General features: G+C 35.2%; 1 protein-coding gene and 1 pseudogene across 9 annotated transcripts in view; both read left to right on the top strand.

Annotated features, from left to right (window-relative positions):
• PLEKHB2 (pleckstrin homology domain containing B2) overlaps positions 1–18945 on the top strand; it is a 99502-nt gene that overhangs the window by 15736 nt on the left and 64821 nt on the right. For 8 of the 9 annotated variants that reach the window (XR_004955570.1, XR_004955571.1, XM_036236069.1 and 5 more), the window contains exons 5-6: positions 9518–9557; positions 10857–10946. Coding sequence is in view for 7 of the 9 variants with exons in the window: in XM_036236069.1 (XP_036091962.1) it covers positions 9518–9557; positions 10857–10946 (130 nt within the window). In the remaining 2 variants the exon portion in view is untranslated. The remainder of the gene's footprint in view (positions 1–9517; positions 9558–10856; positions 10947–18945) is intronic. The other variant, XM_036236068.1, reaches the window with a different exon arrangement.
• LOC107500225 lies at positions 6–6663 on the top strand (annotated as a pseudogene).

Raw genomic sequence — 18945 nt, 5'->3', positions numbered from 1 at the left:
TAAGATTTTTTAAGTGTTTAATTTAAAACATTTTCTGCTTTATTTTTCATTTATCAGGAAGGGAAAAGAATGAGAGTAGAGTTTTCCTCAGGCCTCAGAATAAGTGACTCAGAAGATGTGTGAAAGAAATGCAATGGGGTCTTATTCAATTTCTTATAACTTCGATCCTGGTTTCTGCCTCTCCAGAGCTGCCCAAACAGGATCTCAATTTAGTAAGAATGGCAGAAAGTACTAACGTATAGTCACTTTGTACTCTTTTTTTTTTTTTCCTCTCATTGCTAGATACACATTGGGTAATGGGTATAATTGAATGCTCTTTTTTATGTAACTATTTTATTTTATTTATTTTGTAACTGTCTTTTTAAAAGGCATTAAATCTGTTTATGGAGCCTTCTCCTTCCTTTGATGGCTTTTACTCCTTTCTGCCATCTCTGACAAAGGGATGCGGAGCTGCAAGGAGTAAAACTCAACTTTATTAATTCTCAACCTATTAACGTTGGCATTGATGTTGGATCAGAACCTTGAAAACACCGATTGACATTTGGGGAGAAGAATTTTTTTTTCTATTCACTCTACTACTACCATGTGTTATTTCTGGATGATGTGAGTTCACTAACAGATGCTATTGTAATATTCGTATACATTAAAATATATATATATATGTGGCATTTTCATAAAATCCAGCAGACTAGTTTGTCAGAGTGCCTGCCCCTGCATTTCACATATATATTCACCATCAATATAAGCATTCTATGTTAAATTCTAGCGTTTATTTTAAATTTCAGATGTTGCTTCTTTCTTTCACTTTTTGTGATTTATATTAATGAATCTTATGTGATACTTTCTGGAAGAGATGTGGCTTTTCTAAAGGCTGGAGGAGCAATGACCATTTGTCAAGCCAATTCAGTACTTTTTTATGAACTGGAGCTGTATTACTATTTAATAATTTATGTCATCAATGAGAAGGAACACTGAATATCTGAAAATATTAGAAAGATTTTAATATAGGGGCTTGCCGAGGACTATATAGCCTGAAAGCAGACCTTCAAGAAGCCTTGAAACAGTGCTCTAACTTTGGGAAAGTGAAGGTTGCTTAAATAGAGGAATAAGGAAAAAGTACATCTGGTGTCAGAAGTTTCAATGATTAACAGTTTTACATCAAATAAATGGAATGTGTAAGAAAGCTGAGGTTGGCTCATTGTGTCCCCTGGCATCAGGAAGTCTGGGGATAGGGTCAAGTAAGAATTAAACTGCTTCAGAACTCCTTGGTGTGAATTTTTATCAGGATGTAGAAAGAACAGGCACTGTTTTCTATAATCATTGACTTTTAGTGTTGAAAACTGTAGAAGATATAATATGCGCCTACTCCCATGGTTTGTGCCTTGGTAAGGAATTTTAGGGAGGTTCATTGTTATCTCTTGGTTACTGATTAAGACAGAAGCTGAAGCATCCTTTCTTTTCTCAAAGTGTATATATTGAATACTTAACTCTGCATAGGCATTGTTTTAATTGCTTAACATATGTTATTTAATCCTTACCATGTCTTATAAGGTGGGTGCTGTTCCTATTTTTATAAGAAATTGAGGCATAGTGAGGTTAAGTAACTTCCTGTATCAGTTTTTTGATGCCCCTGCAGTAAATTACCATAGACTTGGTGGCTTCAAACAATATAAACTTATAATTAAATTTCAGGAGGTCAGAAGTCCAATAGGGGTCTCCCTGGGTCTCAGAGTAGGGCTCTGTCCCTTCTGGAGGCTCTGGGGAGGGTCTGTTTCTTGCCTTTTCCAGCTTCTAGAGATTGCTTACATTCCTTGGCTTTTCGGCTATGCCCTTCTCATGCCGTCATCTCTTTGGTTCTCTGCAGCTACAGAAAGTTACGCACTTTTAAGGACTCATGAATAGTTTGGGTCAACCTGGGTAATCCAGGAAGATGTCTTGATCTCAAGGTCCTTAACCTTAATTATAGCTGCAGAGTCCCTTTGCCCTGTGATGTAACATAGTCACAGGTTCCAGGGATTAGGACATGGATATCTTTGTGAGGAGGGGACATAATTTTGCTTACCATGCTTCCCAAGGTTTTAGAGCTAGGAGACTAGACTCAGATTTGAACCTTTTTCTCCCAAGTCCTTTGACTCTAACTGCTCGGTTCTGCTCTATGCCAAGATGTCACATGTGTGGAATGTTCATAAGTCGTAGTGGAAAAAATATCTGAAACTAAAATTTTAGAGTATTTTAACAAAGTGTGGGCGGTTTTGACATAGAGGAGGGAGAAGTAGTAAAAATATGCTGAAGGACTTACTTTGTTTTGCCTGGAAAAAGTCAGTTGAGGCTGACTTTTTCTTGACCTATATGGAAAAATGGAGGTTTATATATGTGTCTAATTTTAAGTACAAGTTAGGGAAGATAGCAATGGAAAATAAAAAGCTAGAAGAAAAAAGTTAGAAGAATAAAAAGGAATAGAAAACTTTCCTCATAAAAAAATAAAAGAAATAGCAGGAAAACTTAATGCATGACAGGAAATGAACTAAACCAACTAAACAAATGATATCGATGTTTGCAGTAAATATGAATTGGTTAAATTCACTTTAAAAAGAATAAGACCTTGCTGGACTGCAGGTATGAACGGTAGCAGTTCAGTTCATGGCAGGACAGGCATTTAGAAAACTTGTTCCCCTCTTTGACTAAGTATTACTTGAAAGGAGTGCTGCCAGAACTAGCCAAAGAAGGCATTATGCTTCCAGAAAAACCTCGGGAAAAGTATTGCAAGCAACATTAGTAGCTGTTGGATCTTGCTCTAAAGGATAGGATGGGGAGATTCAACCAGTTAGCATGAATCTCTCCGGAATATGGAAGCAAAGTTGTTCTAGATGACAAAGATTATTTCTTATTTAGAGATAGTGACATTCTTGGAAAGTATGTAAATAGAAATAAATCACTATTCAAATCTCATCACGTGAAGAGTATATATAATTTCCACATCTCTTTCATATATATAATTTCCATGTCTCTTTTATAATAAACTAATTATATCTAAACTAAAAAAATAAAAATGGATTAGGACCTGAGATTGGGCAAGAAATACAAGTCTAGTTACAAATTCTGTTGATAAGCACTCTTGAAATAAAATACCACAGAAAGGTTAGAAAGTGAAGAATAGGAAACTTAGTTTCACATGGCTGTCGTAACAAAGTGCCACAAACTGAGTGACTAAACAACAGAAATTTATTTTCTCACAGTTCTGGAAGCTAGAAGTCTGAAATCAATATGTCAGCAGAGCCATGGCTCTTCTGAGTCTCTGGATAGGATCCCTCCTTGCCTCTTTCCCGTTATCCTTGGTGTTTCTTGGCTCACAGTTGCATCATTCCAATCTCTGCTTCTATTGTAACATGGCATTATCCCTGTGTGTCCGTGTCTAAATTTCCTTTTTTTATAAGGATACCAATGATATTAAAGTAAGGACCCACCTTAATTCAGTATCACTTCATCTTAATTTGATTCCATCTGCAAAAACCTATTTCTAAATAATTTACAGGACTGGGGATCAGGAGTTCATCTTTTGTCAGGAGACACAGTTCAGCCCATAACAGAGACTACTGAGTAAAAATGTTGAAATAGATCCTGATTTATTTTCTCAACTACCTAGTGAAATGAATGGTAAATATTTTAGCAGCAATAGCCAAATAAAGAAATTCAGCTTAAAGCACAGACTACAAAGAGTGACAGCCAAAGAAAGCATTATAAAATTCTGTTGAGGTGAATCACTGTTTTTAACCTACTCCCAGGAGCAATAACAAGATGAGTTAATTAAATCTTGCAATTTTTGGTAATACTTTGCGGTCTTGAGGGATGCTGAGATTAAGAGAGTAATGTACTTTTTTGAAAAGCTAAGGAAAACCCTTTGAGAATATGGTATCCTTGGGCCCTCAGCAAAAACTGGAAGATTCTCCCAGGGGTTGTCATTCCAGAGCAGTAGAAGGCATTGAAGTTCACAGGAGTAGGATAATTCTCTGGTTGGTGAAGTGAGCCTTGGCATGAGACAGTCAAAGGAATATGCTCAGAGGAGTATAGAACCCAGAGTTTTCAGAACACACTTAGTCTCACAAGAAAATCTCTTTTCTCCCATCCTTATGCCCTCAGGTTACAGAAACATGATTGAGGGTAACATTTTTGTCACCAAACCTGTTTCTGGGGTTGAGTGAGCTGGGGCTACCAATTGATGACAGACTAGGAGGGAGAATGTCAAGAAAATATGCCACATACCAAGTCAGAGCAAAGAGAAGTTTTGGATATCATGTTAAACATGAGAATTAGCTTGGCAGATATGCAAATATATTATAAAGGAAAAATAAAAGGAAAATGCAAGTATCAGATAGAGCTTCTAGTCTGTAGGAAAATGAAACCTAAGAAATAAGTGGATTTTCCAAAATGCTTTTTTGGCTACCGTATTTAAAATTATAATTCACCTTGCACCATATACATACACGCATACATGCTTACCGTCTAACCAACTGTTTCTCTTGTTTTTCATCTCTTTTCATTAGAATTTAAACTGCATGAGAGTAGGTATTTATGTTTCTTTTGTGCCTTTTTGCATTTCTGTTGCCAAGAAGGCTTGTCATGGGGTATACTTACTGTTAATTTTATAATCTAACATAAAAGATAAATCATATACCCCTTTCCTGGGGTACAAGCTCAACTGAAAACAGAATTGCTGGCATGGAGGAAAGATTTGACATACTTTTAGTGAATGCAGAGGAAAAAGGTCAAAGAATTTGTGGAAAAGATCAGATCTATGTTAGAAAGACTAAAAGAGTTTATCAGAAAGATTATTGATGTCTGGAACGAATACAGCACAAAAAGGTAGAAAGAAATTTAATGCAAGAAAAATTTTATGAAATACTAGAACTGAATTTGTAGAGGAAATGCCATACCAAACTCTCCCACCTAAAACAGTAATAACAACAAAAAGATCCAGATACAATATGTGAACAATCCAATATGATACCCTCTTACAAAATTTAAAAAGCTTTTAACTCCGGATGATAGTAAAATGACAATAAAACCTAAAAGGAACTGATAAAGATAAATGGGGAGTAAGTAAGAAAGGTGAAGGGATGAATGAGGGAGGGAGAGCAGAAAATTCATGAGAGTGAAGATTCAAGTATCTAGTTTTTGTGATCATGCAGAGGAAAGTTATCATGTAGGAGTAGAATTTATTCCAACCTTTTTCCAGGGCCATCGGCAGTACCACTGAAATAAATTGTATTAGTATCTCTTGATCCAGCTGTTTCACTCTTTGGACTATGTCTTTAGAATTCTTTACATAAGGGTACAGATGTAATAAGGATGCTAACAGATGCATTATTTTCATGTATGTGGATGAAAACCCAAACCCAAAGCTAACATCATCTTCAACAGTGAAAGACTGAAAACCTTTCCTCTGAGAACAGAAACAAGACATGGGTGCCTGCTCTTACCACTTTTATTCAACATAGTGCTGGAAGTCTTAGCCAAAGCAGCAGGCAAGAAAAATAAATAAGATATCCAATTCAGTTCTTTTTTGGGGAAGGGAGGAAATATAATTGTCTTTGTTTACAGATGATATATATCTATATATGTATATGTATATACGTGTGTATATATATGTATACATACATACATACACACATGTATATGTATATACATGTATATACACATATATGTATACATACGTGTGTGTGTGTGTGTGTGTGTATGAATGAAACTCTAAAGATTCTACCAGAAATTCTTAGAACTAATAAATTGAGTAAAGCTGCAGGGCACAAAATCAACATACAAATATCAGTTGTGTTTCTGCATACTAACAACAAACTATCTGAAAAAACAATCCTGTTTATAGTAGCATCAAGAAAAAATACTCAGGAATAAATTTGATTAAAGAGGTAAAAGATCTACACTGAAAATTACAAGACGCTGGTCAAAGAATTTGAAGAAGATAGAAACAACTGGAAAGATACCCCATGTTCATAGATTGGAATAATTAATATGGTTACAGTATCCATACTAACCAAAGCCTCTGTAGATTCCATGCAATTTCTATTGAAATTTCAATGGCATTTTTCACAGAAATAGAAAAAACTCCTAAAATTAGTGTGGAATTACAAAAGACCCCAAGCAGCCAAAACGATCTTGAGAAAGAACAAAGCCAGAGAGATTCACTTCCTGATTTCAGACTTTTATTACAAAGCTGTAGTAATCAAAACATTGTGGTATTGGCATAAAAATAGACAAATAGCCTGATGGAACAGAATCGAGAGCCCCAAAATACACACATGCGTATATGATCAACTAATATTTGACAAGGGAGCCAAGAATGCTCAATAGGGAAAAGATAATCTCTTCAATAAGTGGTGTTGGGAAAACTGGATATTCATATACAAAATAATGAAATTGGACCTATATTTTAGGCCACTCATGAAAATAAACTTGAAATGGATTAAAGATTTAACCGTAAGACCCTAAACTGTAAAACTATTAGAAGAAAACTTTATGGAAAAAGGTCTTTGTCATTAGTCTTGGCAGCGAGCAACAAAAGCAAAAGTAAACAAACAGAACTACATCAAAATAAAAAGCCCCACTGCACAGCAAAAGAAACAATCAAAAAAATGAAAAGATATCTACAGAATGGGAAAAAATTTGTAAATTATGTGATAAGGGGTTAATATCCAAAATATTTAAGGAACTCGTACAACTCCAAAAAACAATCCAATTTAAAAATGAACAAAGGACTTGAATAGATGTTTTTTAGAAGAACACAGCAGGTACACATAAAGGTGCTTACCATCGCTAATTATCAGGGAAATGCAAATCAGAACCATGGTAAGATCACCTTATACCTCATAGAATGGCTATTTTCAAAAGACAAAAAATAAGTGTTGGTGAAGATGTAGAGAAATGGGAACCCTGGTGCATTGTTGGTGAGAATGTAAGGCAAGCATGTAAATTATGGTGGTTCCTCTAAAAAAGACTAAAAATAGAACTACATACGATCCAGCAATCCTATCTAGGTATAGGTTCAAAGGAAATCAGATTATTATCTCAAATAGATACTTGCACCCCAGTGTTCATTGCAGCATTATTCACTGTAGCCAAGACATGGAAACAACCTAAGTATCTATTCGTGGTGTATATACACACACAATGGAATATTCTTGCATTCCAACAATTAAAAAGAAGGAAATCCTGCTTTTTGCAACAGGATGGATGAAACTTGAGGGCATTATGTTTAGTGAAATAAGTCAGAGAAAGACAAATATTGTATGTTTTCATTTATATGTAAAGTCGGAAAGAGCCAAACTCATAGAAGTAGAGAGTACAATGGTGGTTGCCTGGAGCTGGGAGTTATGGGACATGGGGATAGTGGTCAAAGGGTACAAACTTCTAGCTATAAGACGAGTTTCTGGGCATCTAATGTACAGCATGGAGGCTACAATTAACAATGCTGTATTATATATTTGAAAGTTAAGAGCATATATCTTAAATGTTATCCCCAGAAAAAAATTATGTGAGGGGATGGAGTAATCATTTCATAATGTATGTGTATCATGATCACATTGTACACCTTAAAATTAGGTATGTTGTATGTCAGTTTCTTAAGCAAAAAAAAAAAACAAAAAAAAGAAAAAAACAGTATTATGTTTTAAATTAAATGTATTGGGGTGACATTGGTTAATACAATTATGTAGGTTTCAAGTGTACAGCTCAGTAATACATCATCTGTATATTGTATTGTGTGTTTACCAACCAAAATCAAATCTTCCCTCACCATATATTTGACCCCCTTTACCCTTATCTGCCTTTCTCTCTTTCTCCTTTCCCGCACGTGTAACCACGAAACTTGTCTGTGTCTGTGAGTTTTTGTCTTGTTCATTTTTGCTTTCAGTTTTATATTTCACACGAGTAAAATCATATGGTTCTCAGCTTTTTCTGTTTGACTTTTTTTTGCTTAGCTTGATAATCTTAGGAGCTGTCAATGTCGCAAATGTCAGTATTTCACCTTATGGTTGAGTAATATTCCATTGTATATATGCACCATATCTTGTTCATCCAATAATCTATCAAGGGACATTTTGGTTGTTTCCATGTCTTGGCTGCCATGAATAGTGCTGCAGTGAACGTTTGAGTGCATATATCTTTATGAATAAATGTTTTCAAATTTGGGGGATAGATACCCAGAAGAGGGACTGCTGGAACACATAGTAATTTTATTCTTAATTTCTTAAGGAACCTCCATACTAGTTTCCATAGTGGCTCTGCCAATTTATATTTCCACCAACAAACAGTGTATGAGAGTTCATTTTCCCTGACAACCTCTCTACCGCTTGTTAATAACCACTTGTTATTACTCGTCTTGTTGATAATAGCCATTCTTAGAGGTGTGAGGTGGTATCTCATTGTTATTTGGATTTATATTTCCCTAATAGCTAGTGAAGTTGAGCATCTTTCCATATGTCTGTTGGCCATTTGTATGTCTTCTTGGGAGACGTGTCTGCTCAGGCCCTCTGCCCAGTTTTTAATTGGATTTTTGTTTTTTTTTGTTGTTGTTGAGTTGTATGAGTTCTTTGTATATTTTGGATATTAGCCCCTTATTGGAGGCATTGTTTACAAATATCTCCCATTTAGGTTGCCTTATTGTTTTGTTGATGGTTTCTTTTGCTCTGCAGAAGCTTTTTAGTTTGGTATAGTCTCATTCATTTACGTTCGTTTTTACTTCCCTTGCCTTTGAGGTCAAATTCATAAAATCTTCTCTAAATCCAAGGTCCATGAGTTTCGAACCTATGTTTTCTTCTATGCAGTTTATTGTTTCAGGTCTTAGTATATATAAAACTTTGGTCTACTTTGAGTTAATTTTGGTATATGCTGACAGAAAGCAGTTTTGTATCATTCTTTTGCATGTGGCTTTCCAATTTTCCCAGTACCATTTATTGAAGAGACTTTCTTTTCCTCCAATGTATGTTTTTGGCTCCTTTGTCGAAAATTATTTGCCCGTATATATGTGGGCTTATTTCTGGGCTCCCAATTCTATTTCATTGGTTAGTGTGTCTTTTTTTTTTTTTCTACTAATATCCACCAGCATTAATTTTAATTGCAAAAAATTGCCTAATCTGTATCTCATATCATGGAAAATTATGTAGCCATTAAAAAATGAAGTAGATCTGTATGTATGACATGAACTAATAAAGCAAGTTGCTGTATAATTAAGTATGGTACGGTTTACATTTATTAAGAAGCAAGCTGAGTAGTATAGATTATGCTATACATATTATATATAATATAGACTATAGATATAGTTTTCACATGTTATATATTTCTAGTGCATGTCTCAAATGAGTTGATTGTGTGGGTCTTGGGTCAAGGACTGAACAGCTATTTTAAAAAATAACCTTTCTCAGAAATTCTGATGCCAGCACAGTTTTGAGAATTAGTAAGATATATGTTGAATCGCCACAAATAAAGTACCCCTTTCTCTTTTCTCCAGGGCCTGGAAATTTGCACTCCAGGATTCCAGGACTAACACAGTAAGTTGATAACGGCAACCACCAGTCATGTTTTCATATAGTCTTGTTATAACAAATAGGAGAATAGAAGATTAGGAAAGGGAAATGGGGGAGATGGGCATCTTGACCATTCAGCCATTGATGAGCCAGCAGAACTGGGATGGGTGCCTTTCCCTGACAGTGAGCAGACTAGATTTTGCCAAATATTTTGGCATGAGGAGCCCTCCTAACAGAGGCACACTGATTACATTGTTTGTTTGTTTATTTGTTTTTCCTAAAAATGTGTGTATTGCACAAAGATTTGTAACACTTTGAATTCTGCCGTGGTTCACAGAGAAGGCCCAGAAAGGAACACAGGGTCCTTTTTATGCATCCCACCTCAGCCTTGTGAAACAAACATATCTGGGGCTTGTACTTGTCTCTAGTTCTGCTTCTGACCTTAAGAGGTTGTTGAAATAGTAAACCCCATTTGTAAAGACTAATAATGTCATCTTTGTGTCTGTCAGGGAATCAAGGCAACTTCTCTGCCATGAACATTATTGTTCTTCAGATAAGATTTTAGCTTTTTTTCTCTTTAGGAAGAAAAGAAAAGGTCAATGGAACTTATAATAAAATAATTTGTACAGGTGGGAAGAGAAAATAAAAAAGACAACTATACAAATGTCATTGTTTCCTACTCTTGTTAGCCCAAGACGTTTCTCCCTCAAGTTTACTCTATGGTTACCTTTTCTTTCATGAGCATCCTTTTCTTGGATGAAATTAGTACTAATGATCCATATGGTTAGAGGCAAGATCCCAAGATGATTCTTTTTATGGGGTTTAAAAAAATAATGCATATAATTTTCTTTTTTCCCATTGGTAAGTAATTTAAAGAAGGATTTTTTTTTAAATGCAAAAAACATATTGTACGTAGAATGTATCTTTGCTACATTTCAGATCGTAGGATTTTTATTTGTGAACAGAAGGGTTGAGAGTGGTGTAACATCTTTTAAAAAGCCTGGCTAATAGTGGAGGCTCTGTGGCCTTTTTGGGCCTGAGAACTCTACTCCTGCTATGTCCTGGTGATTGAGGATGACCACTTCCTCCTGAATTAAAGGACACCAGAGTGCAGGTTGGTGAGGTGGGGAGGGATATTCCTTCTGATATTCACTGCTTCTCAGATAGCTGTTATATTTGCTGTTCAAAGATTAAACTTTTGGCCATTGTGTGTGTGTGTGTGTGTGTGTGCGTGTGTGTGTGTGTGTGTGTGTGTGTGTGTATCATAAAAGCCTATAGTTGCTCTGTGGTGACTCTCTTTTATACTTTCTCTCCTCTTAATAGGCTTATGTTGGCTCAAAAGTCACGTATGATGACATGGCTGTGGCTTCTTCGCCACCTCCTTATACAGCCTATGTGGCACCAAATCCTGAGGTAGGAACAAATCTTCACATTATAGAATGCAAGTGAGGGGAAGTTGGAGTCTGTTCTACTGTCCTTTTAAAAAATAATAAAGATTGAGAGACATCTTTGGAAACATGGCAGAGTAAGAGACGTCCCCAGATCTCTCCCCTTGAAACAACAATCAGCTGAACTTCTAAAACTCAACAAAAGACACCCAAACTGCACACCAGCACGTCAGAATGTGGGATCTGTGCATAGGAACTCAAGGTGTTGGGCAGTGGACTAGGAGTAATAAAGAAGCTGCCTCTCGCAGCCGCTGGAGCTCCCTGCAGGAGGAGAGGGAGGGGAAAAGGAGTGGCTAGTTCCTGAGGCAAGTTCCCTGAACATTCCTGCCTGGGATAGTTGTGGCTGCAGGGCCCAGTCTTCAGGGCAGAAAGCAGAGAAGTGGGACAGGACTGCAGAGGAACAACAGCTGATTTTTGCCGACTGCAGTTGTAAAACTGAGGCTGAGCCGCAGCCCCCATTCCCAATCCAAACCCAGAGGTCCCGTTTCCCCATATTATCTGAGACCAATCACCGCGGAGACCCAGGGGAACCGGAGCAAGCACTGCCGAAACTGTCGCTGACACTGACAGGGACTGAATCTGAAGGTAGCAAGCATAATTAAATATCTACAAGAAAGTGTAAAAAGCTTCGTTAAGACTTTATGTAAAGCAGGGATTCAAAAGGCTTAGACACCACCTACTGGAAAACAAAAGAAAAGCACCTTCTTTGCAATAAGCTAAAGAGAGACCGTTATATAATAAATCTTTCTGGAAAAATAGAATATTCTTTCATTAATCCCTAGGCGGTGAAATAGTTCATTAAACACCGTAAACAACCAAGGTGACAAGACATCTCAGAAAGAAAGAAAAAAGTCCTCAGAAAATAAGCTTACAGACATACAAATATGCAACTTAAATGACAGAGAATTCAGGATAGTACTTCTGAAAAAACTAAGATCCAAAACATATCAACAATTTCAGGAAATGGAAAAAAAAAAAAAAAACTAGAGCAGAACAAAGAGATCGACATGCTCAAAGAGAACCAAATAGAACTTCTGGAGATGAAGAACACATTGCAAGAGTTGAAAAATGAAATACCAAACTTGGAAATAGAGTTGACTAAATGGAGGAAAGGATCAGTGATATTGAAGACAGAAATCTAGAAAAAAATCAGAAGGAAGAATAGAGAAATCAAAGAATGAAAAATAATGAAAGAAATTCAAGAACCAGCTAATACCATCAGGAGAGGAAACAAAATAATGGGCATTATCAAAGGCAAGGAAAAGGAACAGGGATTAGAAAGCATTTTCAGTGAAATAATTGAAGAGAATTTCCCAAATCTAAGGAATGAACTGGAGCTTAGAATTCAAGAACTCAACAAAACACCCAATTATCTGAGCCCAGAAATGCCTTCATCAAGACACTTGTATTAAAATTATCAAAAATCAACGACAAAGACGATTCTCAATACAGGGAGAAAAAAAAGTGGTAACTTATAAAGGAAAACTCATTAGGTTATCCTTGGACTTATCAGTGCAAACCTTACAAGCTAGAAAGGAATAAAATCAAATATTTAAACTACTAAGTGAAAGGAACTACTAGCTTAGACTAATGTATCTAGCTAAGCTTTCCTTTAGATGTGAAGGAGAAATTAAGACTTTTCCAGACATATAAAAATTGAGGGAATTCTCCACTACGAGGCCTGCACTACAGGAAGTAGTGAAAGAGCTCAGTTCACCTGAAACAAAATGACAAAAAAGAAAAAGAAAAAGTAATACATAATTAGGAATAAAGTGACTATAGGGTAAATAGAAGCAGAGGAGTGAAACTCTTACTAAGAATAAGGCATTATAAGCTTAATGAGAAGAGCATTGTTATGATAAGATAGTAATGAATGTTCATCATACATAGGAACAAATTGAGATAACAATGGCTGAAAATGGGTATTCAAAGATTCAGATTTGTAAAGGGGAATAGAGATATGTATAGAAGAAAATGGACGGTGGTATATATATAACTATCTTTTACATATTCATAATGGTAACCACACACAGAAGATTCAGAGCTCATGTATAAATAAAATAAAAAAATAAATCAGAAACACAAGGAGAAGGAAGCAATGGAAACACCGAGCTACCAGACAGCAAAACATAAAATGGCTATAAGAAGACCTCATATTTCAATAATCACCCTAAATGACTGAACTTGTCAATAAAAGGCAGAGAGTTGCAGAATGGATCAGAAAAGAAAAACCAACTATATACTGCCTCCAGGAGACACATCTCAGCTCTAAAGACAAATATAGACTCAAAGTGAAAGGGTGGAAAATGATACATCAAGCAAATGGCATTCCGAGAAAAGCGGGAGTAGTAGTACGAATATCAGACGTCATAGACTTCTAAATAAAAAAGAAAGATACCGAGGGACACTTCATAAAGAGAAAGTGAATCTTGCACCAAGAAGACATAATACTTTTTAATATCTATGTTTTCAATCCCGGAGCCATGAAATATGTAAAGCAATTACTAATAGAACTAAAGGGAGAAACAGACCAAAACACTATTATAGTAGGGGACCTAAATATCACACTGTTGGATATGTACAGATCATCCAAACTAAAAATAAGGAAATAACATCCTTAAATGACACAGTAGACCAACCGGACATAATTGACAATTACAGAGCCTTTCGTCCCAGAACAGCTGCTTATGCATTCTTTAGTGCATGTGGAACATTCCCAAGATTTAACACAGAGCCTCAACAAATATAAGAGGGTTGAAATCATACCAACCATATTCTCTGATCATAATGCTTTGAAACTAGAGATCTACTACAGAAAGAAATCAGGAAGAACCACAAATAAATGGAGCTTAAACACCATTCTACTGAAGAATAACTGGGTCAGAGAATAAATAAAAAGAGATCAAGGGACACATAGAAATGAATGATAATGATAGTACAACATATCAAAACTTTTGGGACACAGCAAAAACAGTCAAAGAGGAAAGTTCATATCATTACAGGCCTACTTCCGAAAAGAAGAACTAGACCAAATAAACAATGTGATGCTTCATCTTAAAAATCTGGAAAAGGAAGACCCAATGAGGCCTAAAGTCAGCAGAAGGAAAAAAAAAATAATCAAAATTAGAGCAGAAATAAATGAAATTGAAAGCATAAAAACTATGGAAAAAATAAATGCAACAAAAAGCTAATTCTTTGAGAAGGTTAATAAAATTGACAACCCCCTGGCTAGCTCACTAAAGAACAAAGAGAAAAGACACAAAAGTCAGGGATGTAGGGAGGAAAATTACGACTGACACCACAGACACAAAGGATCATACGAGAATACTATGAAAAAATATACCCAATTTAATAACCTAGAAGAAATGGATCATTACTTAGAAAAATACAACTTTCCTAGACTGAATCAAGAACTTGAAAATCTAATTAGACCAATCAGCAATATGGAAATTGAAACAATCATCAAAAACATACCAAAAAGTAAAAGTAAAAGTCCGGGACCAGATGGCTTCACTAGTGAATTCTTCCAAACATTCTCCTCAAACTCTTCCAAAAAATCGAAGAGGTGGCAATACTTCCCAACACATTTTATGAGGCCAATATTACTCTGATACCAAAACTTCATAAAGATAACATGAAAAAAAGAAAACTACAGACCAATATCTTTCATGAACACAGATGCAAAAATCCTAAATAAGATACTAGTGAACCGAATACAGCAACATGTTGACAAGATTATGCACTATGATCAAGTGGGCTTTATCCCAGGGGCACAGGGATGGTTCAACATACACAAATCAATTAATGTGATATACTACACAAACAAATTTAAAAATAAGAATCATATGATCATATCAATAGATGTAGAAAAAGCCTTCGACAAGATACAGCATTCATTTATGATAAAACACTTAACAAAATCGGTATAGAAGGAAAGTACCTTAACATGATAAAGGCCATTAACGACAGACCCTCAGTCAACATTATACTTAATGGTGAAAAACTAAAAACCTTCCCTTGAAGATTAGGAACTAGGCAAGGCTTTTCAGTATCACCACTGTTACTCAGTATAACATGGGAGGTCTTAGCGAGTGTAAGAGACAAGAGGAAGATATAAAAGGCATCCAAATAGGAAATGAAGAAGCAACGTGTCACTGTTTGTGGTAACATGATTCTCTATGTAGAAAACCCTAAAGACTCCACAAGGACACTAGTAGAAACAATAAGTAAATACAGTAAAGTCTCTGGATACAAAATCAATGTTTAAATATTCACAAATTTCCTATACCCTAATGATGAAGCATCAGAAAAAGAAGTAGACAAAATAATTGTAATTGCAGCAAAAAGAATAAATTAGGAATAAATTTAATGAAACAAGTGAAGGACCTATATAAGACCATATTAAAAGATAATGAAAGAAGATAGAAAGTAGTCAAAAGATATTCCATGTTCTTGGATTGGAAGAATCAACATAGTTAAAGTGACCATATTACCTAAAGCATTATACAGATTTAATGCAATCCCCATCAAAATCCCATTGGCATTTTTTAAAGAAATAGAACAAAAAATATTTGTATGGAAGCACAAAAGACCCCAAATTGCCAAAGTCATCCTGAGGACACAGAACGAGGCTGGAGGCATCATTCTGACTTCAAATTGTACTACAAAGCGACAGTAATAAAACAGCATGGTATATTGACAGCGAAACGCACACATGAACAAGTGGAACAGAATCGAGAGTCCAGATGTAAACCCATATTTATATGGGCAGATAATTTTCGACCAAGAAGCCAAAAACATACAGTGGAGAAAGGAAAGCCCCTTCAAACATGGTGCTAGGAAAATTGGAAAGCCACCTGCAAAAGAATGAAACTAGATTGTTGTCTGTCACCACACACCAAAATTAACTAAAATTTGATTAAGGACCTAAATATGAGACCTGCAACAATAAAATGCATAGAAGAAAACGGGAGCGAAACTCAAGGACCTTGGACTTAAAGAGGATTTTATGAATTTGATCTCAAATACAAGGGAGGTAAAAGCAAAAATAAATGAATGGGATTACATCAATCTAAAAATATCTGCTCAGCAAAAGTAATCATCAACAAAGAAAAGAGGCAACCATCTGAATGGGAAAATATATTTACAAGCAACGCCTCCAATAAGGGCCTAATATCCAAAATATACAGAGAACTCATACAACTCAGTAACAACAACAACAACAACAACAACAACAAACAAATGATTCAATTAAAAAATAGGCCGAAGACCTGAACAGATACTTCTCCCTAGCAGACATACAAATGGCCGACAAATATATGAAAAGATGCTCAACATCACTAGCTATTAGGGAAATGCACATCAAAACCATAATGAGATGCTGTGTCACACCTGTTAGAATAGCTATAATCAATAGGACAAGTAATAACAAATGTTGGAGAGGATGTGGAGAATAAGGAACCATTATACACTGCTGGTGGGACTGCAAATTGGTACAGCCTCTATGGAAAACAGTATAGATTTTCCTCAAAAAACTAACAATTGATCTACCATATGATCTAACAATCCCTCTACTATTTACCCCAAAGACTTGAAACCCCATATCCAAAAAGATATTTGCACCTCGATGTTCATAGCAGCATTATTCACAGGGGCCAGGACGTGGAACCAATCAAAGTGTCCTACAGTAGATGACTGGCTAAAGAAGCTGTGGTAAATATATACAATGGAATATTTCTCAGCCATAAGAAGAGATGAAATATTGTCGTTTGTGACCTCGAGATAATCATGCTAAGTGAATTAAGCCAGACAGAAAAATTTGAAAATCATATGATATTATTTATACGTGGGATATAAACCTAAAAGCAACAGATGAGCAGGACAAACAAATAGAGACTCATGGACATGGACTATAGGCTAGTGGTTGCTAGTGGGGTGGTGAAGGAGGGGGTAGGTAGATGAGGTAAAGGGGGTCAAATATAGAGTTTACGGGAGGATGAAGGGGGTAAAGGGGATCAAATATATGGTAGCCAAAGGAAACTTGACTTTGGGTGGTAAACAATAGAATATACAGATGTCAAATGATAACATACACCTGAAAATTATATAATTGTATTAACCAATGTTACCCCAATAAACTTAATCCAAAATCAAATTTAACAAATAATAAGTTGAAAGAAAAAACAGTTTGAGGCAGTATCAGAGAAATTAGAAATGCACTCTAAACCCTTTTCTTATTTAAACAGATTATCACCTTTTGCTTTCATAAAATAAAGCACTGTTTTATAATCTTCACATTATAATTTGTTTTTAAGATAGACCTAAAAATGAATAATGTCAATGGTAGTTGCTTTGGTAATTTGATTTTGATGATTTACAGTGTATACTTAATGAATTCCTTGAATTCTCTTTATAATAAAAAAAAAGTTTTGCTTTTTTTGAAAAAACAAAACTTAAAAAAAAAAAATCACATGCCAAATACCCAATAACTTGGTGCCAAGTGTTCGCTGCAGCATATTGAAGTCTCTATTGTGGGAGGCACTCCTGCTTTTTTTTTTTTTTTTTTAACTTTTAATTTGGTAATAATTATAGATTACCAGAAGTTGCAAAGATAATATGGAGAGATCTCATGTCCTTTTCATTCAGTTCTCCAGTTGTTAAATGTTAGATAAAAACAAAACTAGATATTTGAATGATACAATATTTATGTCTGGTTCTGTGCTATTTTATCATGTGTAGATTTGTATTAACAACCACTTCAATCAAGATAAAAAACTTAATAAAAGCTTCCTCTTGCTACACCCTTGTATAGTCACATCTTCCCTCCCCTTCCCTAACTCCTGTCAACTATTGATTTGTTTTCCATTTATTTAATTTTGTCATTTCCACAATGTTACATAAATGGGATTTTATAGCATTTGATCTTTTGAGTTTGGTTTTTCACTTAGCACAGTGCCCTTAAAAGGCATCCAAATTGTTGCATTATCAATATTCTGTTCCTTTTTATTGCTGAGAAGTATTCCAGGGAATGATGTACTACATTATGTATTGAGGGACATTTACTTATTGGGGGACATTTTGGTTTGTTCAGATTTTGGCTGTTATCAGTAAAGCCACTGTGAACATGCCCATGTACAGATTTTTGTGCATACATAAAGTATCATTTCTCTGAAATGAATGCCCAAAAATGTAATTGGTGGGTCCAGTGGTATGATAAGTATATGATTAGTTAAAAAAAAAGAATGACAAACTACTTTATGGAGTGACAATTATTTTTCTTTCCCACAAATACTATATGTGGCCCAGTTTCTCTGCATCCTCACTAGCATAGTGTGTTGTCACTATTTTTTATTTTAGCTTTTCTAATATTTCATTCTAATATTTCATGTAGTAATTTTTCATTGTGATCTTCATTTGCATTTCCCTAATAGCTGTTGAAAATGTTTTTATGTGCCTATTTGCCATTGTATATCCTGTTCAGTAAGATTTCATTTCATGTGTTATGTTTATTCTCTAACTGTATTATTATTATTATTTTCTGGCTATATTTAAACATAAAAAACAATTAGTTGCTCATATTTAACATTGTATAATTCAATGAGTTTTCCAAGTACAGTTGGCATATAATAATATACAAGTTTCATTTGTACTAGCAGGGTGATCACCACACTAAATCTAGTACCCTTCTTCCCCCTTATGTATTTATTACAACATTATTAACCATCCTCCCCATTCTATATTCTACATCTCCTTGTCTATTCTTCAACTATTCATTGTACCTCTTAATCCCTTTGCCTTTTTTTTTTTTGCCATCCCCCCAACCCCTCTCCCATCTAGTAGCTCTCAAAATATTCTCCTTCCACTTTTGTTGTTGTTGATTTTGTTGTTTAGATTTCACATGCACGATATTTGTTTTTCTCTGTCCAACCCATTTCATTCAGTACAATACCCTCTAGGTCCATCAA

This window comes from Rousettus aegyptiacus, unplaced genomic scaffold (genome assembly GCF_014176215.1).
Source record: "Rousettus aegyptiacus isolate mRouAeg1 unplaced genomic scaffold, mRouAeg1.p scaffold_m13_p_2, whole genome shotgun sequence".
Taxonomy (NCBI): Eukaryota; Metazoa; Chordata; class Mammalia; order Chiroptera; family Pteropodidae; genus Rousettus; species Rousettus aegyptiacus.
Note: the sequence above shows the minus strand (reverse complement) of the source record. Positions and strands in the feature narration are given on the sequence as shown.